The sequence below is a fragment of the Ornithorhynchus anatinus genome, chromosome 8 (genome assembly GCF_004115215.2).
Source record: "Ornithorhynchus anatinus isolate Pmale09 chromosome 8, mOrnAna1.pri.v4, whole genome shotgun sequence".
NCBI lineage: Eukaryota > Metazoa > Chordata > Mammalia > Monotremata > Ornithorhynchidae > Ornithorhynchus > Ornithorhynchus anatinus.
In genome coordinates, this window is record NC_041735.1 from 33233504 (window position 1) to 33259372 (window position 25869).

Below are 25869 nucleotides of genomic sequence, written 5' to 3' on the forward strand. Positions count from 1 at the left end.
CATTCCCTGCCCACAGTGAGCTTAGAGACAAGAGGCAGAGACACACATCAATATAAATGAATGAATTACACATGCATACTTGAGTGCTGTGTGGCTGGGGGGCGGGGGCAATGAATGAGGGGAGAAAGTCAGGGCAAGCAGAAGGGAGAAGAAGAAGAGGAAAGAAGGGTTTAGTCAGGAACGGCCTGTTGGAGGAAATGTGCCTTTGATAAAGCCTTGAATTGGGGGAGTGTAATTGTCTGCTACACTGAAGGATGGAGGAGATTCCAGGCCAGAGGAAAGACATAGGGGAGAGGACTGTGGTAAGATAGACGAGACTCAGGCACAGTGAGATGGCATTAGAAGAGGGGAATGTGTGGGCTGGGTTGTACTAGGAGTGTAGCCTGGGGCAGCAGGAGTGGGGCAAGGTGATTGAGTGCTTCAAAGCCATTGGTGAGGAGTTTCTGATTTGTGTGGAGGAGTAGGGAAATGTCCTGAACTTTTTTGTAGAATAATGATCTGGTCAGCAGAGTCAAGTATGGACTGGAAAGGGGAGAGACTGGAGTCCGGGAGGTCAGCAAAAGAGACTGATGCAGTAGTCAAGGCAGGATAGGATAAGTGGTTGTAGTACATGGTAGCAGTTTGCCTGGAGAGGAAAGGAAAGATTTTAGCGGCGTCATGAAGGTAGAACTGACAGAACATCGTGGTGGATTAAATGAGAGGAAGGAGTTTAATCCATTTAATTAAACGGATTAAATATGGGTTAAATGAGAGGAAGGAGTCAAGGATAGGGCCATGGCTATGGGCTTGTGAGACAGGAATGGTGGTGGTGCTGTCTATGGTGATGGGAAAGTCAGGAGGAGGACAGGGTTTGGGTAGGAAGATGAGGAGGTCTGTTTTGGGCATGTGGAGTGTGAGGATATCCAAGTAGAGATATCTTGAAGGCAGGTGGAGACATGTGACTGCGGAGAGGGAGACTGGTGGTAACCGGAGATGTAGATTTGAGTATCACCTGCATAGAGTTGGTCATTGAAGCCACGGGAGCAAAAGTGTTCTCCAAGGGAATGGGTGTAGCTGGAGAATAGAACGGGACCCAGAACTGAACCCTGAGAGAAACCCACAGTCAGGAAGTGGGAAGGAGAGGAGAAGCGCATGAAAGAGACTGAGAATGAGCGGTCAGGAAGACGGAGGAGAACTAGGATCATGTGCATGGCCTCCTTGTCCTACAAGAGGACCCTTATCTCTTCCATTAATGCTTGAAATCAAATGGCCCCTTTTTGTCCTTGCTGACCTTATTACCTGGAAAGCAAACCTCTACTCAGTGAATAAATGCCCCCACGGCACACCCGATAACCAATATCGACCCCCCTTTTGCAGTCCCTTTACATACTAGATTGACATCTTCTCTGACCTTCTGGGGTGCCTCGAGTTCTTGAAGGGCCCACACCAATACCGAATTCCACTGAAGACCGACGCCTGCAGGGCTGGTGGTCAGCCTGGGGTCTTGCCCATCCTTACCAGGTGATCAGTTCAGGACGTGGGAGATAACTTTCTAGATCATGCTCACAACCCAAGATTTGAGCCCAAATCTCCAGTGGACCCTCCTGCAGAACAGGAAGAGGAGTCCGCGGTTTCAGCAAGCAGGACTTTATTGTCAAATGGAATAGCCCAGCAGGCTGCGTGTCGCGGGACACAGTATTGCACTATACCCCACCACTTCTCCCTGGCCTCAGGTAACTCCATCAAGGTAGCGGCCTTATCTGAATTCGGCTAGTTGTGTCTCCTCAATCTCTCTAGCTTACTTCTCCCTTGTCTCTCATCTCATCTCATCTCTCTTGCCTCTTCTCAAGTGCTTCCAGGACACAGTAAGCGCTCAATAAATATGACTAAATGATTGAATGATAGGGTGGGTTCCTTTCCACACTGATTTCACCTTCAGGTAGGCAGAAGCAGTATGCTATAATGTAGACACGAACCCTTTCACTGTCAACATTTCACTCTCATCAGCATTATTCATTGAATGTTTATTATATGCAAAATAGTGTGCTAAATGCTGGCGGGGAAAGGACATGAACGAGATAGATATAGGAGAAGGGAAGCCTCCAGTGATCATGGATGAGTCAAGCTGTGCCCACTGGATGACCACTCCCCAACTGCATCAGGGGTCTGTGCGAGCCATGGTCGAGAGTTGGGAGTAGATTCTCTCCAAGATGTTGGTTCCCAGAGATCGGGTTGATCACTGGGGGGTTTTGGCTCAAAATACCCCTGGCCCATGGCTGCAGCTGCCATACAGAACTGCTCTTCAAATAAATCTTTTGATTTCCAAATGGCCGGTCAGTTGATTATTTTGTCCACATTGGAGGCTACGTTATTCGACTGAGGGTATCCCGGACACTAAGGAGGAAGAAGGACACTACATTCGATGACAAATACCTTAAATTTGGTCATATTATCTGACTCATGGTCCATCTTAAACCTATTCAGTACACTGTGTCTCGAAAGCTAGACAAGTGAATCACACTTTTATCTTTGTGTGATCACTGGGATCACCTCAGCACTTCCCCTGGATGAAAATGGCCTTTGAGTCACTTTAGGAGGGGTCAGACCTCCAGTTGTATCAGCTGCATCCAAAGGCCCTCTGCGGTTTCTCTTCCAGGTACAGGACAGAATTTGAATATCATATAAGCCCCCGAACTGCAATGGGAACATTTAGAATCCTGTCAGTCACCCGCCTGTCCCTTCACCCTCCTCCCCTTGTGTCCTAGTTAAATTTGTCACTCGAACAGTCAGCAGTTCACCGACTCTCTACCCTAGCTACACGGACAGGTTAGAATGCTATTGGATTTTTAACACTTGAATCCACAGGATCTCTAACAAATGAATGGGTTAATGTGAAATGATTCCTCTATACAAATGCCTTGACCTTCACTTTCATACATTTCCCTTTCCCAGGACCCTACTTTCCTGTAGGTGCTTTCTGATCCTTGTCATTCAGCCTCTCCAGGAATTCCAGGTTGTAGGTCCACCCTCTCTAGATTTCCTGAGGTCCAGGAAGAAAAGCCAGGGATGGGAGCCTCACTCCTCAGGGATCTTAACCTCTGGCCCCCAACGTGCAAAAGCATTCACCTATCCCCTTTCCCCTCAAGATTGCTCAGTCCTTTCTCTAACTGTAAATAGTTGAAGGCTTGCGATAGAGTTTAGGCCCATAGAAAATTACTGTCTGCTGGGACAAAGACAACATCAAGTGTGTTAATCAGTCAATCAATTATTGATAGTAGTTGAGCTCTTACTATGTGCAGAACACCTTTCTAAGTGCTTGTTAAGGGTCATTGTGTCCTACTCATGTGCTGGAATTCTTTGAATTGACCGTTCAGTGTGTAGGTGTCAGGTAAGCAGTGGTGTCAGGTAAGCAGTGGGCATAATATGCAGAGAAGTTCAAAAGGTGTTTGAAACCTGAGTTGATCAAAATGGATTGTGGAAACCTAACCATTCCCTACCAATCTGACTGACATACTTCATTTTGGATCCTTTGCAAGTTTTCTTTTCATCTCCAGGCACTAATTCGCATGTCCCTGGTCAATCCTGATTTCTCCAGTGGTCCTGTAGAAATTTATTTCTGAAGCAATGACTGTTGATGTGGCTCAGGGAGACAGTTTCCTCTCCCAGACAGGACTAGATATCTTGGGAAACTCTCTCCTCATCACACTCCACCTCACTTCATGTCTCCTGGGTTCCAAACCGAAGCCCACAGACCTGACCATCATCCACCTGGCCCTGGTCCACACCGTGATGCTTCTTACAAGGTGGATCGTCATGGCATCAGGGATGTTGGGGCTGCAGTTTGTCCAGAATGATGCTGAGTAGAAGCTCTTCACCTATGTCTACCGCATGACCCGGGCCCTCTCCATCTGCACCACCTCCCTCCTGAGCATGGTCCAGGCTATCACCATCAGTCCTAGCACCTCCTATCTGTTCCAGCTCAAGGTTCAGATCCCAAATGCCACCTGCCCGGGCTTAGCCATCTTGTGGATTCCCTACTCGCTAATAAGCACCAACCTTCTGTTCCAAATGTTTGCCTCTTCCAATACAACCAACAAGGGTACCAACTGTTATTTGGTGCCTATAAACACACTCCTCCAGGGGTTGATTCTCAACTTCATGGCCCTCTGTGACATCCTCTCCTTGGGGCTCATGAGCTGCTGCAGTGGTCCTTCTCCTGCACCAATACAGACAATGGGTCCAGCGTCTTCACAGCCCCAGCCAAGCCCCCGAAGCATTGCCAGAGAGACGAGCCACCCAGACGATTGTGCTGCTGGTGAGCTGCTTTGTAGTCTAGTATTGTGGAGACTTTGTTTTTTCCATGTTTCTAGGGACATCCATGAAGAATAATGCTGCCCTCTCCAATGCTACCATGTTTGTGTTCTGTGGGTATGCCACTATCAGTCACTTTGTGTTGCTCACCTGTGACAGAAGCGTCATTAAGTTCCTAGCTGATTTTCTGGGGAATAGAACCCTCAAATCCCCTCAGACCACAGTGCTAACTGCCAGCCCTCTTTGATATGGAAATCCAAGTGGAGTCAAGCTAGGCACTCTGCCTAGATCTCATCTCTCTCTCTGCCAGTCTTTCAATCGGGTCACCCAATTAACTCTCTTCCCCTCTTCAAAGCCCTACTGAGAGCCCACCTCCTCCAGGGGGCCTTCCCATATCGAACCATCCCTTTACGTCTGCCCCTTCTCCCCTCGCAATTCCCCCTACCTCTACTCTACTCCCTCCTCCTCCACACAGCACTCGTATATATTTGTGCATATTACTTATTACTCTATTCATTTTATTAATGATATGCATACATCGAGGATTCTATCTATTTTGATGGTATTGATGCCTGACTAGTTGGTTTTTTTTGCTTTATGTCTCACTCTTTTAGACTGTGAGTTCCTTGATGGGCAGGTATTGTCTCTACCTGTTGCCGAACTGTACATTCCAAGTGCTTAGTACTGTACTCTGCACATAATAAGCGCTCAATATATATGATTGAATGAATGAATAAAAATATTATAGTTTGATGCCTTTGGTGTTTGTGATCACTTATTGACACACAAAAAAATAGTGTTTTTTAATGTGTTTTCCATGTGCCAGGCACTGTACTAAGCAGTGGGGTTAATATAAAAACATCCAGCTGCACAGCATCCATGTAACCCATGGGGTTTACAGGTCTAGCCCCTATTTTACAGCTGAGGAAGCTGAGGTACAGAGAAGTTAAGTGCCTTGCCCAGGGTCAGTCAGCGGACAAGTAGTGGGGCCATGATTAGAACCCAGCTCTGCTATTCCCAAGCCTGGGATCTTTCCACTAGGCCAGACTACTTCCCGATGTTGATGTTGAGTATGGGTCAGGCATTATAATAGCAGAACTGCTCAAGGAGTCGGATGAGTCACTTATGGAAGGACCATGTCCCACAACCATAGGGAAGTTTGGACTCAGCTATCCTTCGGGGGATCTTCAGGTGGGCTAGAACTGTTTTACTTCATGCTCCTCTACTTCATTCCTCATTATCTCTCGATTGAATAGGAATATATTCTCTCTTTTTTTAAATCTCCATACCCCCCCCCCACAAACACACAAATACATCTCTCTCTTCATTAAGGATATACTGTTACATGTATGTTTATGTACACGTTCACTTATCTCTATCCCTTTGAGATATTGCTAGGCAAGTGTAAATCAATGAGTGCATTAGCAATGTTAGTATAATAGAAGTGTATATCTGCGTGGTGAGAAAATAGAGAATCAGTGTCTCAGATCTGCTGTGCTAACTGATTGCAAGTTCCACATTCTGTTAATCAACCAATCAGTGGTACTTACTGAATGATTAATACATGTGAAGGGGAGTTCCCTAGTGGAAAGAGGCTAGTCCTGGGAATCAGAGGACCAGGATTCTAATCCTGGTCCTGCCATTTTCCTGCTGTGTGACCTTGGACAAGTAACTTAACTTCTATGTGCCTCAATTTCCACACCTGTGAAAGGAGGATTCAATAGCTGGCTTCCCTCCTGCTTAGAATGCAAGCACCATGAGAGTTATGGGCTGTGTCTGATCTTGTATCCACCCCAGCACTTAATGAAGTACCTGGGACTTAGAAAGAGCATAACAGCACGATAATTATCGTTAGTATTAGTGCTGTTATAATTATGATCTTCATTATTATTATAATTTGGTTCAGGAAGCCAGAAGAACAGCTGCCCTTCTGCCCTTCTGTATCGGGCCTGTTGTTCTAATGCACCGACACAGGTGGTTTCTTGACACTGGGATTCCCCATCTCCTGCTCATGCTTGACAGTGTCAGGATCCCGCTAGTGAAAAGGAAATCACTGGCCTGGAGGGAGATGAGCACATGAAACCCTTCCCTATAAACACCCACCTGACCACCACCCAGGGACAAGAGAAACTTGGTTCTGGCATCAAATGGCAGCACGGTGAGTTTCTCCCTCTTGCCGACTCTATGGTCAGACAGGAGAGGAGATCATCTTTTTTCGTGAGCCAAAGGGGTCATGGGGACCTGGACCTGGAGAGGACTGGTCAACAAAATCAGTAGGTAACATGACTGTTAGAAGTGGCCGTTCCCCCAAAGCCTGACAATTCATTCATTCAATAGTATTTATTGAGCACTTACTATGTGCAGAGCACTGTACTAAGCGCTTGGAATGTACAGTTCAGCAACAGACAGAGACAATCCCTGCCGAAAATTGGACAATTACACAACCCCGGCTCCCTCGCCAGACCGAGGCAGGTTTCTCATCCTTCCTTGGTCCCTCTACCCTCTATCAGATGGGCTGGCTGTACTGAGAGAGCCACCTGCTTCTGATTCTATCCTCAGTCATTTTTTTCTATCATTTTCCTGCCTCCCAGCTGCAAATCCGGGACAGGCTTCTCCCTCTCAGATTTGGGGACCTGTCAACAGAGAGCCAGCACTCTTCCCAGGGCACCCATGCCCCCCCATATTTTCAGCACGTCTCTCCAATTTGTGGTTGAGACAAACCCTTTCTCACTTCTCCCTGTCCCTCTGCTCTGCTCCCAGAGCTGCAAGGACACTTCCACTGGGGCTGGCCACAGGCTGGGCAGGGGAGAAGCAGAGTGGCTCAGTGGAAAGAGTACGGGCTTTTGAGTCAGAGCTCATGGGTTCGAATCCCAGCTCTGCCACTTGTCAGCGGTGTGACTGTGGGCAAGTCACTTAACGAAGCAGCGTGGCTCAGTGGAAAGAGCCTGGGCTTCGGAGTCAGAGGTCATGGGTTCGATTCCCGGCTCTGCCACTTGTCAGCTGTGTGACTGTGGGCAAGTCACTTAACTTCTCTGTGCCTCAGTTACCTCATCTGTAAAATGGGGATTAACTGTGAGCCTCACGTGGGACAACTTGATTACCCTGTATCTACCCCAGCGCTTAGAACAGTGCTCTGCACATAGTAAGCGCTTAACAAATACTAACATTATTATGGGTTTGAGGGCCACTAGAATGGATCTTTTCCTGTAATTAACAGGTTACTGCAGCCTTTCTCTCTTCTCTCTCAACCCCTGATTGAAAGGCAAACCCTGTCCCCCAAACGCTCTAACACAGACATGGATTCACCAACACACACACACACACACACACGACACCAACATACGCACGCACATAGACAAATATATCCCTAGGACTCTGGCAAGCCAATTACATTCTCATTTCACCTACCACCAGAAACAATCTAGTCACTCAAAAGTTCACTGGACTAAACTATTCCCAAATCTCCATAAGAATGATTTAATTCTTTATGCTCTTAATATTTGCATTTAGGCTTTTAATAGATTCAAACAGTCATTCAGGTTGCTGTTTTATCTTAATCCACTCTCCCTCTTTCCTTCTCCCCTCTTTACCCTGGGCTCCAGCAGGCATGGGTTATCATCACTAATTTTCCTTAAACCCAGTTCCTTCCAAGTCCTAGTTGCTTACAACGTCTGTTGAATCCTCAGTGAGTATCAGTTTTAAAGGATTCTGATTCCTCCTGTAGATCTGCTCCTGCCTGTAATAACATCCTAGGGTCATGAAGCCATCTCCCTAAAAAAGACTTCCTCTATACTTTAGACTGCCCTCAAAATGAGTTCATTTAACTTTAACAAAATCTTTGGCAATCTGGTTTTACCACAGTCTGGTCATCCCGCCTCTGTTCATCATCTTCTAGCCCACTGGTTTCATTTCCAGATTCACTGAAAGGCTCATCCTGACTACTGGTGACACTTCAACTGCTTAAAGATGATTTCACAAATTAATATTGCCATGTGGTAGGCAGACCAAGTCTTGGATGTGAGTGTTCTTTTTATCCTTTTAATAATTTGTGTAAAATGTACTTAAATTCACTCCTGAACAGTGCTAAGAAGTACAAGACTAATTCAAAGACAACATTTACTTTGCGACCAAACTCTCTTTTTGTTTTTTGATCTTGTATTGGTGCAGTTGTGCTCTGTTATATAACTTTAGTCAGTCTAGATTGGGAAGCAGCATGGCTCAATGGAAAGAGCCTGGGCTTCGGAGTCAGAGTTCATGGGCTTGTCTCCCAGCTCTGCCACTTGTCAGCTGTGTGACTGTGGGCAAGTTACTTAAATTTTCTATGCCTCAGTTACCTCATCTGTAAAATGGGGATTAACTGTGAGCCTCACGTGGGGCAACCTGATTACCCTGTATCTACCCCAGCATTTAGAACAATGCTTTGCACATAGTAAGCGCTTAACAAATAGCATTATTATTACTATCAATAGTAATGCTAATAATGATAATGCTATTTGTTAAACGCTTACTATGTGCAGAGCGCTGCTCTATGTCCTGGGGTAGATACAGGGTGATCAGATTGTCCCACATGGGGCTCACATTTTTTAATCCCCATTTTTACAGATGAGGTAACTGAGGCCCAGAGAAGTTAAGTGACTTGCCCAAGGCCACACAGCAGATAGGTGGAGGAGTCTCGTCCGCTCAACTGTATATATTTCCATTACCCTATTTATTTTGTTAATGAATTGTACATTGCCTTGATTCTATTTAGTTGCCATTGTTTTTACGAGATGTTCTTCCCCTTGACTCTATTTATTGCCATTGTTCTTTTCATTCAATATTTCAATAGTATTTATTGAGCGCTTACTATGTGCAGAGTACTGTACTAAGCGCTTGGGATGAACAAGTCGGCAACAGATAGAGACAGTCCCTGCCGTTTGACGGGCTTACAGTCTAATCGGGGGAGACGGACAGACAAGAACAATGGCAATAAATAGTGCTGTGTGGAGGAGGAGGGAGTAGAGTAGAGGTAGGGGGAATTGCGAGGGGAGAAGGGGCAGATGTAAAGGGATGGTTTGATATGGGAAGGGCCCCTGGAGGAGGTGGGCTCTCAGTAGGGCTTTGAAGAGGGGAAGAGAGTTAATTGGGTGACCCGATTGAAAGACTGGCAGAGAGAGAGATGAGATCTAGGCAGAGTGCCTAGCTTGACTCCACTTGGATTTCCATATCAAAGAGGGCTGGCAGTTAGCACTGTGGTCTGAGGGGATTTGAGGGTTCTATTCCCCAGAAAATCAAGTAAAGTGACTTGTCCAAGGTCACACAGCAGATTTATGGGATTAGAATCCATGACCTTCTGACTGCCAGGCTGGGTGCTCTATCCATTACACCAAGCTGCTTCTCACTCCACCATGCCACAAATCAATTTCCTCTCCTCCCCATGATCTAGTCCCATGGCCCATTGCACCCCACTGCGAGAGTCTGAGCAAATCCCATGCAGGGTCTCTAACCCTTAAAACGCACATTTTAGGTCAGTAAAGACCCACCCAACAATTATATAAAATAAGCCAACAAAGAAAGAAAAATATCTCTTTTTTAAATGGTTGGTAAAGCATTCACCGGGTGTCAAGCACCATTCTAACCTTTGCGGTAGGTATGGGTTAGATAGGCCCTATCCCAAATGGAGCTCCCAATCAAGTGGGACCAAGACCAGTAGTGGATCCCCATTTTTTGCTGTTGAGGAAACTGAGGCACAGAAAATTTAAGCGACTGACCAAGGTCACGCAACAGGCAAGTGGCAGCCAGCAGTAGAACCCAGGTCCTCTGGTTCCCAGGCCCATGCTTTATCACTGTGGGGGCAACATGGCTTCCTTCTGGTTTTGAATTCCCCATCTTTCTCCAGGTGATGCCAATGCCCATTTTTCCTGGACCAGGTGATCTGCTTTGCCTGAAGTTTTCACATCCCAGCTCAGGTCAAAGATGGCTCTAATGATCATTTAGATGAAACCGTCTGTTAAGGCAGAGTGTCCCATTGCCCTTCCTGATGTGCTTTGAAATCCCAGGAAGGCACAGTCATAAACCAGTGACTTCTGGGAAGAAAAATAACCAGGGGGCTCAGCTATCGAGACTAAGGGGTAAAATCTGAAATAATTGTATTCTGATCATACTTAGTATCAGAACATTACCCTTCTTTTGTTACTCCTAGAATTTCATAAGCCTGAGGCCTAAAGATGAACGGAGTGCAGGGGATAAAATACATAGATGGGAGGGATCCCTGGGGTTATGAGGGTGGGGCAGCCATCAGTGATGTTGGAGGGTTCACACATCTGCTGCTGCAGTTTGGCTCTTTCTGGGGCTTGAGCAGGACCCGACAGGAGCCACAGTTGAGACTGGGGAAGCTTCTCTCCTAGGCGACAGGTCCCAGAGGTCAGTTTGATCACTGAGAGGTTGGGGCTCAGAATGCTCCTAATGCAAGGTTGCAGTTGCCATACAGCACAGGTCTTCAAATGACTCTTTTGATTTCCAAATAGCCGCTCAAGCAATTATTTTGGCCCCCTTTGAAGCTATTTCATTTGAATAAGGGAATAAAAGCCTTAATGTGGCAGGAGGGTTTGTGTGCACTGATGAAGTTGAGAGCTATGCCATAATGCAAAGGTCAAAGCCAAAGCACTGAAGTCGATTCACCTGTGCTGGGCAGCAGGGGCATGGGAGTCAAAGGCAGATGATCAAATGATCAAAACATTGATCAAAGACAATGGCAGACATTCAGTTTTTACTGCATGGAAGAAGGTAACCGTAGAATTAGAGTGGTGTAGAGCACTGGCCTGGAGGTCAGAAGGTCGTGGGTTCTAATCCCAGCTCTGCCAATTGTCTGCTGGGTGACCTGGGGCAAGTCACTTCTCTGGGACTCAGTTACTTTATCTCTAACATGGGGAATTGAGACTGTGAGCCCACATGCGCAGGGGCTGTGTCCAACTCAATTTGCTCGCATCCACCCCAGCGCTTAGAAAAGTGCCTGGCACATACTAAGCACTTAAAAAATACCATCATTAATTAAACCACTTCCATATCTTTAGCAAAAAAACTCTATAGGTACACACACCAGAATGACTTGATGACAGAAGATGGGACATTCTGAGGAGGGTATGTCTCCAGGGAGTCGCTAAGGGTCAGAAACGATTCAGCAGCATTTGAAGAAGAAGAAGGGAGAAGGAAGCCAAATTCCACTGCCAAATTTCTTAAATGTGGTAATGGAAAGAGGTTCAATGTCTGTCTTAATTTTACTTGGTATATTTTGTCTTAAAAGCTAAAGGAGTGTGGCACACTTTGTGTGAGTAATTGGGATCACCTCAGCTCTTTCCCCAACCAAAATGGGGAGTCATTTTTGGAGAGATTGCAGGCCCGAAAATGTCGACTGCATCCTAAAACCCTCCGGTTTTTCCCTTTGGAAAGGGCCCAGAATCTGGGGTCATATCAAGTGAATCTCAATTCCCCCATGCCTTAGACCAACATTACCATCCACTGGCTGGCAAAATAAGCACCCCTAATCCTTGAGTGGATTATTGGAGGTTCTGTTAGTCTAGCAACTTCTGAGAGTCTGCCCCTCTGACCACTTTGTGTGAGATTAGTCTGAGTGACTGTCTCAGCCTGGCCACACCAGTGCAATCTGTAAGAAGATTTAGGCCCCAGAGGCCCAGGGCAAATCACTCTCTCCTGGGGGTAAGACAACATGCCACCTGTTAAGGGGAAATTAAGCTGTACACATTGGCTGGAGTTAGATGAAACAGGTAGATTTAGATTTTCATAAGGCCTCTTATAACAATGGTTTACATGCAAATGGATTGTGGCATAACTGCGGAAACATTATCATTCCCTGATAATTGGATGAAATACTCATTTCTTTCTCGATCCTTGGCTAATTTTCTTTCAGTTCCAGGAATGAAATTCTCACAATCTCTGGACTAGCCTTCTTCCTCCAGTATTGCTGCAGACATTTGGATGAGGAAGTGATGAACACTGATGTAGCTCAGGAAGTCTTTTTCCTCTCCCAGACTGGAGTAGTATCATGGGGAACTCCCTTCTCAACATGCTTTACTTCTCCTCGTTCCTCCTGGGTTCCAAACCAAAGCCCACAGACCTGGTCATCATTCGCCTAGCTCTGGTCCACACCACGATGCTCCTTGCAAGGTGGTTAACCAGAACAGCAGGAATATTGGGGCTGCGGCTTTTACAGACCAATGCTGAATGTAAGTCGTTTGCCTATGTCTACCGCAGCACCCGGGATCTCTCCATCTGCACAACCTCCTGTCCTGAGCATGCTCCAGGCCATCACCATCAGTCCTATTACCTCCTTCCTGTTGCAGCTCAAGGCTCAGATCAGATCCCGCTCTTAACCATCTTGTGGATTCCCAACCTGCTGATAAACACCAACCTTTTGTACCAAGTGGTTGCTTCACATAATGCAACCTCCACTGAGAGCAATTGTTACGCCGTGCCCGTAAGGACTCTCCTCCAGGGGCTGATTCTCATCCCGATGGCTCTCTGTGACATCTTCTCCCTGGGGCTAATGAGCTGCTCCAATGGCTACATGGTCGTCCTCCTGCATCGACACAAGCATCAGGTCAAGCATCTCCACAGTACTGGCCAAGCCGCTAAAACATCACCAGAGAGACGAGCCACCACAACTATTGTGCTGCTTGTGCGCTGCTTTGTAGTCTTCTACTGTGGAGACTTTTTCCTTTCCCTGTTTCTACAGATACCCATGAAGAATAATGCCACCCTCTTGAATATTAGCATGTTTGTTGTCAGTGGGTATGCCACTGTAAGCCCTTTTGTCTTGCTCACTTGTGACACAAGAATCATCAAATTCTTAAGTGATTTTCTGGGTAATGATACCCCAAGATCTTCTCAGACCATGTGTCTATCTGTAAACCCCCTTTGATATGGGAACCCAGTGACCATCTTGTGTCTCGAACAAGGGAGACCATGATAGAGCAATATCACCTTTAAACCAAGGATGTTCCTAGTCATAGTCCCTGTAGATAATCAGGGTTTCAGTAGTGGGTGAGAGTTTGCAGCACTGATAATTTCTACTGGAGACATCCCTCCTCGGGAAGCTTTCCCCGACTCGTAACTACGGTCCCTCCATCTCCTATTTTGTTTTGCTACAGCTTTATGTCTCGTTCGATGGCTGGATCTGTGCACAGCACATTCTGTCTCCTCAGATGATCTTTAGCTGGATAGCAGCTTGGCCTAATGGAAGGAACACGGGGCCGGGATTCAGAGGTCCTGGACTCTAATCACAGCTCCAACACTCACACGATGTGTGACCTTAGATAAGTCACTTAGCACTTCTGAGCTTCTGTTTCCTCCACTGTAAAATGAAGATTGAATATCACTGTTCCCTCCTCCATAGATTGTGAGTTCCTTGTAAGGCAGAGACTGTGCCCAACCTCATTAACTTGTGCCTACCAGCACTTAGCACAGTGTCTGACCCAGAGGAAACATTTAACAAAGACCATATCATTATCATCTCCATAATTATAGTAGTAGTATTATTATTATTATTACAGAAACCACTTGAGACCCATGGTGTAACCAGATTTTCTTACTCCCTCATTTCTCCTCATTCTTTGTCATCTTCCCCATTTTTCTCACTTAAAGCAGGATACAGGGACAAAGAGTTTAGCAAAGATAGGGATAATAATAATAATCATAATAACTGTGATTGTGATATTTGTTAAGTACTTTACTATGTGTCAGGCACTATATTAAGCACTGGGCTGGATACAAGCAAATTTCTAGACTGTGAGCCCATTGTTGGGTAGGGATTTTCTCTATCTGTTGCCCAATTTTATTTTCCTAGCACTCGGTACAGTCCTCTCCACACATTTAATGCTCAAAAAATACCACTTAATGAATAAATGAACGAATCTGGTTAGACACAGTCTGTGTCCTGCATGAGGCTCTCTGTGTCTTAATCCCTATCTTACTGAGACACAGAGAAGTTAAGTAACTTGCCCAAGGCCACACAGCAGATCACGTGGCAGAGTCAGGATAAGAACCCCTGCCCTTCTCACTCCCTGGCCTGTGCCCTACCTATTATGCCATGTTCCTTCCCCTAGGACACCCACACCTAATTAGTGTCTAGGATCTGCTGTGCTGACTGACTGCAAGTTCCACACTCAGTTAATCAACCCATCAGTGGTACTTACTGAATGCTTAATATATGTAAAGGGGAGTTCCCTAGTGGAAAGAGGCCAGACTTGGGAGTTAGGGGACCCGATTCTAATCCTGACCCTGCCATTTTCCTGCTGTGTGACCTTGGACAAGTCACTTAACTTCTATAAGCCTCAATTTCCACATCTGTAAAATGAGGATTCAATAGTTGTATTTCCTCTTACTTAGAATGCAAGCCCCACGAGGGTTATGGGTGGTGTCTGTTCTTGTATCTACCTCAGCACTTAAGGCAGTGCCTGGGACTTAGAAAAAGCATACAGATATCATGATAATTATCAGTAGTATTATTATTGTTATAATTATGATGGTTCAGGAAGCCAGAAGATCTGTGGCCCTGCCGTGTCGGGCCAGTTGCTCTAATGCACCGACACAGGTGGTTTCTGGACACTGGGGACTCTCCATCTCCTGCTCATTCCTGACAGTGTCAGGATCCGGCTAGTGAAAAGAAAATCACTGGCCTGGAGGGAGACGAGCACATGAAACCTTTCCCTATAAAAATACACCTGGCCACAACCCAGCGCTGAGAGACGCTTGGTTCTGGAATCAAATGGCTGCACGGTGAGTTTTTCCTTCTTGCTGACTCTATGGCCAGAAAGTAGAGGAGATCATCTTTTTTCATGAGCCAAAGGGGTCATGTAGAACTGAACCAGGAAAGGGGTGGTCAACAAAATCAGTAGGAAACATGACTGTTAGAAGTGGCCATTTTCCCCAAACCCTGACAATGACACTACCCCGGCACCCTTGCCAGACGAAGGCAGATTTCCCATCCTTCCTTGGTCCCTCTACCCTCTAGCAGATGGGCTGGCTGTACTGAAAGAGCCAACTGCTCCTGACTGTATCCTCAGTCACTTTCTCCACCTACAGGCTTAGCCGCTATCTACGCCTGCAACCCACATCCGACATCCTCAGGGCTCCCCCCGCCGCCGCCTCAGAGACATTTGGACCATGAGTCCCAAGACTCTCCTTGCTGCTAACCTTTCGACTTTGATTTCGATCAGGTCGACCCTTAGTCAAAACCCGACCCTGGTTATCACCTGCTTATTAATGATATTCTATTGTATCATATATATCATGTTACTATATTACTGCTTTCGCACGTTATTATTAATTGTTCTCAGTGCTATCACCTACCTCTCTAGCCTCACGATGTCCTTCCACTCTCCCTCCTCGCCCCTGCCCCTCCCAATCCTCTCCTTCCCCTTCCGCTCTCTCGCCCAGCTCTTTCCCGTTCTCTCCTCTACCTCCTCCCTTGCTCCTCTCCCCCGCCCTAGAACCCCACTTTACCAGCACCACCCCTCTTCCCCTACCCCTACGCTCCCCCCGACCAAAACCCCTCCTCTCACCCTTCCCCCTTCCCCCTTCCTCACCCAAGCCCCATCCCTGTCCTCCTGTCCCACTGACACCCCTCTGTCCCCTCTCCCGATCCAGGACCCCGCCACCTCGTTCCCATCCAAACTGTCCCCTCCCCCCGCTCTCCCCCCCGCGCACCCACAACTACTTTCAAGTGTGGCCTCTGGAATCCCCGCTCCATTACAGGTAAACCACTTTTCATCCTTGACCTTTTCCTTTCTATTCTTCATTCCGCTGCCCAACTCATCTTCCTGCAGAAATGTTCTGGGCCTGATATTCCCCTTCTTAAAAACCTCCAGTGGTTGCCTATCAACCTCCGCATGAAACAAAAACTTCTTACTTTAGGCTTCGAGGCTCTCCATCACCTTGGCCCCTCCTACCACTCCTCCCTTCTCTCTTTCTACTGCCCACCCCGTAGGCTCCACTCTTCTGCCGCCCACCTCCTCCCTGTCCTCCATTCTTGCCTATCCCGCCATGAACCCCTGGCCCACGTCCTCCCACTCTCTTGGAATGTCCTCCCTCCTCACCTCTGCCAAACTTTCTTCCCCTCTTCAAAACCCTACTGAGAGCCCATCTCCTCCAAGAGGCCTTCCCAGACTGAGCTTCCCCTTTTCCCTCTGCTCCCTCTGCTGCCTCTCTGCCCCCCCTTCATCTCCCATCAGCTAAGCCCTCTTTCCCCCCCTTTCCCTCTGCTCCTCCACCTCTCCCTTCCCCTCCCCTCAGCACTGTGCTCGTCTGCTCATTTGTATATATTTTTATTACCTTATTTATTTTGTTCATGAGATGTACATCCCCTTGATTCTGTATATAGCTATGGTTTTTGTCTGTCTGTCTCTCCCAATTAGACTGTAAACCCCTCAGTGGGCAGGAATTGTCTCGATTTGTTGCCCAATTATACATTCCAAGTGCTTAGTACAGTGCTCTGCACATAGTAAACGCTCAATAAATACTATTGAGTGAATGAATGAATGCATTTTCCTGCCTCCCAGCTGCATGTACGGCACAGGCTCCTCCCTCCCAGATTTGGGGACCTCTCAACACAGAGACAGCCCTGTTGCCCGGACACCCATGCCCCCTATATTTTCAGCATATCTCTCCAATTTGTGGTTGAGATAAACCCTTTCTAACTTCTCCTCATCCCTCTGCTCATCCCAGAGCTGCAGGGCCACCTCCGCTGGGGCTGGCCACAGATTGGGCAGGGGAATAGGATGGGTTTTAGGGCCACTAGACTAGGTCTTTTTCCTGAAGTGAGGAGGTTACTGCTGCCTTTCTCTCTTCTCTCTCGACACCTGATTCAAAGGCAAACTCTATCCCCCTAACACTCTAACACAGACATGGATTCACCAACACCCACACACAAACACACACACACAACACTAACATTCACACGCATACACAGAAATACATCCCAAGGACCTTGGCAAGCCAATTACAGTCTCATTTCCCCTGTATCACCTTCACTAGAAACAATCTAGTTCCTTAACAGTACACTGGACTAAACTATTCCCAAATCTCCATAAAAATAATTTAATTCTTCATGTTCTTAACTCTTGCATCTAGGCTTTGAATAGAATAGATTCAAACAAACATTCAGGCTGCTGTTTCATCTTAATCCACTTCTCCCTCTTTCCTTCCCCCCTCTTTAAACTGGGCTCCAGCAGGTGTGGGATATATTCACTAATTTTCCTTGAATCCAGTTCCTTCCAAGTCCTCCTTGCCTACATCTTCTGCTGGATCCTCAATGAGTATCAGTTTTAAATGATTCTGATTCCTTCCGTAGATCTGCTCCTGCATATTATAACATCCCAGTGCCATGAGGCCATCTTCCTAAAAAAGACCTCCTCTCTACTTTTCATTGAACTCAAATTGGGTTCATTTAACTTTAACAAATTGTTGGCAATCTGGTCTTGTCACAGCTGGTCATCCCACCTCTGTTCATCATCTCTAGCCCTCTGGTTTCATTTCCAGATACGCTGAAAGCTCGTCCTGACTACTGGTGACACTTCAACTGGTTAAAGAGTGATTTCACATATTATAATTGCCATGTGCTAGGCAGGCTCAGCCTTGGATGAGAGTATTCTTTTTATCCTTGTAATAATTTGTGGAAAACATACTTATATTCACTCCCAAACTGTACCGGTAAGTACATGACTAATTCGAAGACAGGATTTGCTTTGTGACTGAACTCTCTTTTTGTTCTTTGACCTGGTATTGGTGTCGTCCTGCTTTGCTATTTAACGTTTTCTGTCTAGATTGGTACTTATAATTTTACTTACTACTTGAACCATCTTTAAGCTTTCACAAAACACTCTTTAAATTGCGTTTCTTATATGAAATGGAAGTCTGTATGGCTTGTTTTCCTGGTATGTCCTGGGATCTCATGATTGAGGAAATGATGAGACATAAACCTTTCTGAAATCAGTTCTCTCTCTTCTAGTAAGTCAGTACAGTGTGCTTTAGTGGAAGGAGCCCGGGCTTGGGAGTCAGAGAACATAGGTTCCAAACCTGGCTCTGCCACCTTGCCTGCTGTGCAACCTTGGGCAAGCCACTTGACTTCTCTGTGCCTTGGTTACCTCATCTGTAAGAAAGGTATTAAGACAGTTAGCCCCACATGGGACAACCTCATGAGCTTGTGTCTCCTTCAGCACATAAAATAGGGCTGGGCACAGACTGAGTGCATAACGAATACCATAATTATTAATTATTATCATTACAAGACAGAAAATGGCATCCAATGATTAATGCCAGTTTGGGGTGAAATAATGATTAATGGCCCTGTGGTTGGGAAGTCCTCATCTTTCTTCAGATGATGTCCCTGCCTGTTTTTCCTGGACCAGGTGATCTGCCAGAGCACACCTCTTCCTTTTCTTGATGCTTTCATATCCCAGCTCAGGCTTGAGGCATCTCCAGTGATCAGAGGCAGAGTGTCCCATTGCATCAGTGACATCCTGTAAAATCCTAAGAAGGTTCAATCCTAACCCAACGATTGTCAAACATCCAATAGAGTGAGGTACTCAGACACAATTGGTAAAATCTGAAACAATTCTTTCCTGATCATACACCCTTATCACAAAATGACCCTTTTTGTAAATGCCTAAATCCTAAGAATCGAGTACTAAAACTTGCCTGAGTGCCTTCAGAAGAAAATATAATTTGCATTAAAACAGAAATTCAGAATTTTTCTTTGCCATTCATTTTTCTTTGTAGTGCTGGGCAACTAAGCTCCCCACCATGTTATGCTGCACCCTTCTACCAAATAATTTATTCCAAAATTAACTCTTCATAGACCTGTTAATGTTTAGGTTTTTATTGTAAGCTCACAGTACACTTCCAAGCAGTTCCAAGCACAGTGATTTGCATATAATGTCTTGTCATATGCTGTCGAGTTGGCTGGACCCAGAGCGACTCCACAGACACACCTCTCCCAGAACGCCGCACTCTCCAGCTGCAATTCTGGTAGGTGTATTCACAGAGGTTTCTTGGTAAAAATATGGAGGTGGTTTACCATAGCCTTCTTACCTGCAATACACTAGAGTCACTGCCTTCAAATTCCTCTCATACAGCTGTTGCCTAGCACAGGTGAGTTTTGACTTGTAGCAGACTGCCTTCCACTTGCTAGCCACTACCCAAGCTAGGAATAGAAAGGGTATGCCTCTGCTTGACTCTCCCTCTATCAACAGAAACTGGTAGAGTACTGGAAATTCTCCAGGTGTGATCAAAAATTGATAGCATTTGTTAAGCTCTTACTATGTGCCAAACATTGTTCTAACCATGGGGTAGATCCAAGATAATGAGGTTGTCCCACTTGGGGCTCACAGTCTTAATCCCCATTTTATGGATGAGATAACTGCGGCAGAGAGAAGTTAAGTGACTTGCCCAAGGTCACAAAGCAGACAAGCAGCGGAGTCGGGATGTGAACCCACGTCCTCTAATTCCCAAGGCCGAACTTTTTCCACTAAATCATGCTGCTTCTCCAATCCTAAGAGGGGCTGCATATAATATATACTCATAAATACCACTGATAGATTGATTTGACTGATGATGTGGTCTAAAAGAGAAGGTGCATGCTTTATGTAAATAATGTCTGAACTCTTGTTCAACTTCATCTTTCTCCACTGCACTCTATGACACCTTTCGTCATCCCATTTCTTTGCCTGTCAGTACTCCCCAGTGCAAATGTCCTCTTCAGTTCCTTAATCAGTTGGATTTCTAAATCAATCCATCTCCCCAAATTTCCTCCCATTATTCCACTCCCTCTCGAGATGTCTCCTTACTTTTAGCAGATGAACCGAGTAATATGTCTTTTGAATGTAACTTTATCTTACAGAGTAGGCTGCCCTGCAGCTCACACAAATTCCTTGGGGTCTCTTATATTTCCCACTTGTGCCACCCCTCAGGTTGCCTCCTCGAATGAATGGTAAAACCAATCGATCCATCCATCAGTGGTATTTATTGAGTGTTTATTTAGTGCAGGGAACTGTACTAAGCACTTGGGAGAGGAGAATGCAAAAGTCTAGTGTGAGAGCATGAATACTGCCCCAGGGTCCAGAGGTCTGTAGACTGCTGATAAATTAAGGGTCCGTGTCCACGTGTCCACGCAGACACTCCCTGGCAGTTTAGTTTTGGCCGAGTTTAAATTGATCATGTTATTGAAGTGCTTACTGAGTGTCAGACACTCTACTAAGTTCTGGAATAGACACAAGATAATCAGGTGGGACACAGTCCATATCCCATGTGGGCCTCACGGTCTCAAACCCCATTTTAAACATGATGGAACTCAGGCTTACAAAATTGAAGTGACTTTCCAGTTAGAACCCAGATTCTCAGATTCCCTAGCCTGCGCTTCTTCCCCTTGGCCACACTGTGTCTCTCTTTATGGTCCCTCCTTAGGTTGGGGCAATCACCATGTAGTTCAGAGAGGTGGGACTGTTCTGTGCCCTCGAAGCCAAATTGTGGGGTTTTGGCTCAAAATACCCCTGACCCATGGCTGCAGCTGCCATACAGCACTGCTCTTCAAATGAATCTTTTGATTTCCAAATGGCCTGTCAGTTGATTATTTTGACCACATTTGAGGCTAAGTCATTCGGCTGAGGGTATCCTAGACACGAAGAAAGAAGAAGGACATCAGATTCAATGGCAAATTCCTAACCCTGGTCATATTATCTGACTCGTGGTGCATCTTAAACTTAGTATACTGCGTCTCAGAACTAGACAAGTGAATCGCACTTTTATCTATGTGTGATCACTGGGATCTCCTCAGCTCTTCCCCTGGATGGAAATTTGGCCCTAGAGTCACTTTAGGAGGGGTTGGACCACGTGTTATATGTCAGCTGCATCCTAAGGCCCTCCCCTGTTTCCCTTCCAAGAACAGGACAGAATGTCATATAAGGCTCCAAACTGCAGTGTGATCATTCTGAGTCCTGTCGGTCACCCTCCCGGCTCTTCACCCCCCTCCCTTGGTGTCCTAGGTAAATTTGTCCCTCCAGCACCCAGATACAAGGAGAGGTTACAATGATTCTGGATTTTTAACACTAGAATCGACAGAATCTTTAACAGATGAATTAAAGTGAAATAAAAATGCCTTGACCTTTCCTTTCATACATTTCCCTTCCCCAGGACCCTACTTTCCTATAGGCATCGTGCTTTCTGATTCTTGCCCTTCAGCCTCTCCAGGAATCCCAGGTTGCAAGTCCACCCTCTCCTGATTTCCTGAGGCCCAGGAAAAAACGCCAGGGATGGGAGCCTCACTCCTCAGTGATCCTAACCTCCGGACCCTAACGTGGAAAAGCATTCACCTATCCCTTTTCCCCTCAAGATTGTTCAGCCCCTTCTCTAACTGTGAATGGTTGAGGGGTTGCAATAAAGTGTAGGCCCATAGAAAACTACTGTCTGCTGGGAGAAAGATGACATCGCCTGTGTTAATCAGTAAATCAAATAATGGTATTGCTTGAGCATTTACTATGTGCAGAGCACTGTTCTAAGTGCTTGGTAAGGGCCATTGCGTCCTGCTCATGTGCTGGAATTCTTTGAATTGACCAATCAGTCTGTAGATGTCAGGTAAGCAGTGGGCATAATATCCTGAGAAGTTCCAAAGGCTTTTGAAACCTGGGGTTGGTCAAAATGAACAGTGGAAACTTGACTATTCCCTACCAAACTGACTGACATACTCGATTCATTTTGGATCCTTTGTAAGTCTTCTTTTCATGTCCTGGTACTAATACTCACGTCCATCCTCATTTCTCCAGTGGTCCTGCAGAAATTCATATCGGAAAGCGATGGCTGTTGATGTGGCTCTGGTAATGTGTTTCCTCTCCCAGACCGGAGTAGGTATCCTGGGGAACTCTCTCCTCATCACACTCTACCTCACTTCATTCCTCCTGGGTTCCAAACCGAAGCCCACAGACCTGACCATCATCCACCTGGCCCTGGTCCACACTATGATGCTTCTTACAAGGTGGATCATCATGGCATCAGGGATGTTGGGGCTGCAGCTTGTCCAGAATGATGCTGAGTGTAAGCTCTTCACTTATGTTTACCGCATCACCCGGGCCCTCTCCATCTGCACCACTTCTCTCCTGAGCGCTGTCCAGGCCATCACTATCAGTCCTAGCACCTCCTTTCTGTTCCAGCTCAAGGTTCAGATCCCAAATGCCATCCAGCCAATCTTAGCCCTCTTGTGGATTCCCAACTCACTAATAAGCACCAACCTTCTGTTCCAAATGTTCGCTGCCCCCAATAGAACCAACACGGATACCAATTGTTATTTGGTGCCTATAAGCACACTCCTCCAGGGGCTGATTCTCACCTTCATGGCTATCCGCGACATCCTCGCCCTGGGGCTCATGAGTTGTTGCAGTGGGTACATGGTCCTTCTCCTGCACCGACACAGGCACCAGGTGCAGCATCTTCACAGCCCCAGCCAAGCCCCCGAAACCTCGCCAGAGAGACGAGCCACCCAGACCATTGTGCTGCTGGTGAGCTGCTTTGTAGTCTTCTACTGTGGAGACCTTGTCTTTTCCCTGTTTCTAGGGACATCCATGAAGAATAATGCTGCCATCTTCAATGCATCCACATTTATGACCAGTGGATATGCCACTATCAGCCCCTTTGTGTTGCTCACCTGTGACAGAAGGGTCATTAAGTTCCTAGCTGATTTTCTGGGGAATAGGTCCCTCAAATCCTCTCAGACCACAGTGCTATCTTCCAGCCCCCTTTGATATGGAAATCCAAGTGGAGATCCTGTTTCACAAGCAATGACCTCTTGGGGGAACAATAGCATCATTAAACGAAGAATATTCCTAGACCCAATCCCTGCAGAAAATCAGGGTTTCACTGACGGGGGCCGGGTGAGGGGTTATGGCACTGAGAATTTCTGTCCAGACATCCCTCCTCTGGAACCCTTTTTATTACCCTATTTATTTTGTTAATGAGATGTACATCACCTTGATTCTATTTATTTGCTATTGTTTTAATGAGATGTTCATCCCCTTGATTCTATTTATTGCCATTGTTTTTGTCTGTCTGTCTCCCCCGATTAGACTGTACGCCCGTCAGAGGGCAGGGACTGTCTCTGTTACCGATTTGTACATTCTAAGCGCTTAGTATAGTACTCTGCACATAGTACGCACTCAATAAATACTATTGAATGAATTAATGGAACCTTTTCCAGTCTCATGCCCAAGATCGCTCTAGTGGCTCTAGCAATTCCCACCATGCTTTGCTGGATCTCTCTGGAACATTCATGCATCTGCCCTCCATCTCTCTTGATGTGGGGAAGCAGAGTAGCCTAGTGGAAAGAGAACGAGTCTGGGATTCAGAAGTCCTGGGTGCTAAACCCAGATCTGCCACTTATCTGCTGTGTGATCTTGGCCAAGTCATTTGCTTCACTGGAGCTCCATTCCCTCAACTGTAAAATGCGGACTCCATACCTTTTATTCCTCCTACTTAGACTGTGAGTCCCTTGTGGCATAGAGATTGTGTCCGACTTAATTATTTTGTATCTGCACCACTGCTTAGAAAAGCTCTCTCTCTCTCCCTCCCTCCCTCCAGGCTCACATATCCTCCTGCCTTCAGGACATCTCCACCTGGATGTCCTCCCACCGCCCAAACCTCAACGTGTCCAAGACTGGGCTCCTCATCTTCCCTTCCAAACCCTGACCTCTCCCGGATTTTCCCATCACTGCAGTCAGCACTGCGGGAGGAGTGCCAGGGAGTGGGAGACATCATCATCCTCAGTGATTTTTCCTGACTGCCTTAAAAACACAAAGCAGGGAAACTAAGCCCTTGGGAGAACTAAACGGGAAAAATCAGGCTCTCCTACTTGGACCGGGAGCCCCACTTCATTCATTCAATAGTATTTATTGAGCACTTACTCTGTGCAGAGCACTGTACTAAGCGCGTGGAATGTACAATTCGGCAACAGATAGAGATAATCCCTGCCCATTGAGGGGTTAACAGTCTAATCGGGGGAGACAGACAAAAACAATAGCAATAAATAGACTCAAGGGGATGTACATCTCATTAACAAAATAAATAGGGTAATAAAAAATATACATAAATTAGTGGACGAGCCAGTGCTGAGGGGAAGGGAGAGGGGGAGGAGCAGAAGGAAAGGAGGGGAAAAAGGGGGCTTAGCTGTGGGAGGTGAAGGGGAGGTAGAGGGGGAGCAGAGGGGCTAGAGGGAAAAGGGGAAGTTCAGTCTGGGAAGGCCTCTTGGAGGTGAGCTCTCAGTAGGGTTTTGAAGAGGGGAAGAGAATTAATTTAGTGGAGGTGAGGAGGGAGGGCATTCCAGGACAGCGGGAGGACGTGGCCCAGGAGTCGACGGCGGGATAGGCAAGAATGGAGGACGGTGAGGAGGTGGGAGGCAGAAAAGTGGAGCCTGTGGGGTGGGCAGTAGAAAGAGACAAGGAAGGAGTAGTAGGAGGGGGCAAGGCGATGGAGAGCCTTGTAGCCTAGTGGGAAGTTTTTGTTTCGTGCAGAGGTTGATCGGCAACCACTGGAGGTTTTGAAGAAGGGGCGTGTCTGCAGGAAGATGAGCCGGACAGCGGAATGAAGAATAGACCGGAGCGGGGAGAGACAGGAGGAAGGGAGATCAGAGAGAAGGCTGACACAATAATCCAGCTGGGATATTATGACAGCCTGTAACGGTAAAATAGCCATTTGGGTGGAGAGGAAAGGGCGGATCTTGGCGATATTATAAAGGTGAGACCGGCAGGTCTTGGTGACGGATTGGATGTGTGGGGTGAATGAGAGAGCCGAGTCAAAGATGACACCGAGGTTGCGGGCTTGAGATACGGGAAGGATGGTCATACCATCCACAGTGAAAGGGAAGTCAGGAAGAGGACAGGGCTTGGGAGGGCAGATAAGGATCTCAGTTTTGGACATGCTGAGTTTTAGGTGGCGGGAAGACATCCAGGTAGAGACGTCCTGGTGGTAGGAGGAGATACGAGCCTGAAGGGAGGGGAAGAGGACAGGGGCAGAGATGTAGATTTGTGGAAAGGGACTCTATCTGTTTATCTACTCCAGGGAATTGCACAGTGCTTCACATGTAGTAAGGTCTAAACAAATACACCAATTCATACACGGAATTTATAGCGGCTGTCCTGTTCTTTTGAGATTCCACAACCCTGCTGCTCTACGCCCCCCCCCGCCAACCCTCTGCAGAAATGTCTGAAGAGATGGACCTGCAGGAGGAGCCGAGTCCAGGACAGAACTTCACCATGAAATAACAAGGCTCAGCAGGCCTGGCTTTTTGGCATTTTAGCTAAGGAAATTCGGGACATTTCCCAACCTCAAGGGCCTAAGCCTCTTTGTCGCTGACTCAGGAGGTGGAGGAAAGCACTCAGTTTGCAATCAACAAATAGTTCATCCATCTGATCGGATGCAGTGCCTTTCCTTGCTATATGATGGCAACGAACCTACAATTTGTTCCTTCCTAGTACCTCCTTGTTGTGACTTCCCCCATCCCTGGAGCACAAAAGGTGCGTTGTGCTCCTTCAGAATATCTCCTCACCG

The 25869-nt window shown here is 46.6% G+C and overlaps 1 protein-coding gene and 2 pseudogenes across 1 annotated transcript; all 3 read left to right on the top strand.

The window, feature by feature from the left end:
- ORNANAV1R-PS4061 (vomeronasal 1 receptor ornAnaV1R-ps4061 pseudogene) lies at positions 3604–4537 on the top strand (annotated as a pseudogene).
- Positions 12276–13207, top strand: ORNANAV1R-PS4062 (vomeronasal 1 receptor ornAnaV1R-ps4062 pseudogene; annotated as a pseudogene).
- On the top strand, positions 22131–23072 carry ORNANAV1R3146 (vomeronasal 1 receptor ornAnaV1R3146). Its single transcript, NM_001253538.1, has one exon. The coding sequence runs from the start codon at positions 22131–22133 to the stop codon at positions 23070–23072; it is 942 nt and encodes a 313-aa protein (NP_001240467.1).
- Positions 23073–25869: the final 2797 nt, after the last annotated feature.

What these genes read in the sequence shown, in the direction of transcription:
- ORNANAV1R3146 (NM_001253538.1), top strand. Translation starts at nt 22,131, where the DNA reads ATGGCTGTTGATGTGGCTCTGGTAATGTGTTTCCTCTCCCAGACCGGA.